General features: G+C 35.9%; 1 protein-coding gene across 1 annotated transcript; it reads left to right on the top strand.

Moving 5' to 3' along the window:
- Positions 1 to 161: 161 nt before the first annotated feature.
- TEOVI_000806100 (uncharacterized protein) lies at positions 162 to 518 on the top strand (the record flags this gene model as incomplete). The annotated part of the gene is made up of 1 exon (XM_067221432.1): positions 162 to 518. One exon carries the CDS (start codon positions 162 to 164, stop codon positions 516 to 518), a length of 357 nt encoding a protein of 118 aa, XP_067077533.1.
- Between the last annotated feature and the right edge of the window lie 866 nt (positions 519 to 1384).

The following is a 1384-nucleotide window of genomic DNA, read 5'->3' as shown; positions in this document are numbered from 1 at the left end:
AACCGGCACTAGCAACAGCGAAGGCCGGCCTATAAGCGCACGAGGCAGCAAGGTCGGCGGCCGCTACAATTAAAACCAAAATCAAAACCGACGAATACAAACCTGTAACAACCACACAAGACCTGACAGCGTTACTAATTGCAGAGCCGGCAGACGAGACAATGCTAACTGCAGTAAAGATAGCAACTAACGGGATAAAGGACATAACCTATACACCGGCTCGCAAAGATGTAGAAAGGATATTCGGCTTCGACGGCAAACACGAGAATGTACCCTTCATCAAAAGCCTGGATAAATACAAGGTACCGATACAAGAGAGCTCGCAAGCAAAGCAAACAGAAGTCATGAAACTGACTTCAACCCAAATTGAAGAAGGCGAAAGAGCAGCACTGGACCAAAACCAAAAACTTGTCGCCAAAGCGCAGGCTGAAAAAGTTTGCGAGAGCACAGACAAGAAAACAACAGAGGATATTTGCAATAAGATCACGGATGCAACTGAATGCAACAACAAGCCTTAGTGCAGTTATAATGAAAGCGCAGCTGAGGGTAACAAAAAGTGCAAATTTAATGAAACAAAAACCTCAAAAAGAGGAGGTTCTTTGACACGAACTCAAACAGGAGCGGCTGAAACAACAACAGATAAATGCAAAGGTAAGACAAAGGAAAACTACAAATCTCCGGATTGTAAGTGTAAAGGCGACACATGTAAGGATTCAAGTTTCCTTGTAAATAAGAAATTAGCTCTGATGGCTGCTGCTATTTTGAGTTTGGTAGTATTTTAGTTTTTCAAGGATTTTAGCTCAATTTTATAAAATTAAATGAAATACGATGTATTGAGGAAATTTTGTAAATCTTACTAACATTTGATTTATTTTAACACTTTTTGATGAAATGTGCAAATTTTGAAAAACTCGAGAATTATGAAAATATAAAAATTTTGACGATGTGCTCAATGATAGCATATAGGTATAAAATATAAGAGTGATAAGATATAAAAAATAAATGCTATTATATTATGACTTCTTCCGTTTATTTTATGTTTACTAGGATCGACTAATTGTAATAATATAACTGTAAAGAAAAAAGATGATAATGATTATTTTTGGAAAGTGGTGTTGTAAGTGTGTATATACGAATGTTATAATAAGAGCAGTAATGATAATAATAGTAATAATAATGATAATAGTAATAATAATGATAATGACAGGAGAGCAGTGCGAGCGTGTATATACGAATATTATAATGGTATATGCTGGCATTAAATTGACATCCTAAATAGAGACAAAACAATGCAAATATTGAAATTGACTTAATAGAAGTGGGTGTGATTTTGCTTACGGCAGGGAAAGAGCACGAGGAATATTGCTAAAAGAGGAGCAGTTAG

Source organism: Trypanosoma equiperdum (genome assembly GCF_001457755.1).
Source record: "Trypanosoma equiperdum strain OVI genome assembly, contig: ctg_1449, whole genome shotgun sequence".
NCBI lineage: Eukaryota > Euglenozoa > Kinetoplastea > Trypanosomatida > Trypanosomatidae > Trypanosoma > Trypanosoma equiperdum.
Note: the sequence above shows the minus strand (reverse complement) of the source record. Positions and strands in the feature narration are given on the sequence as shown.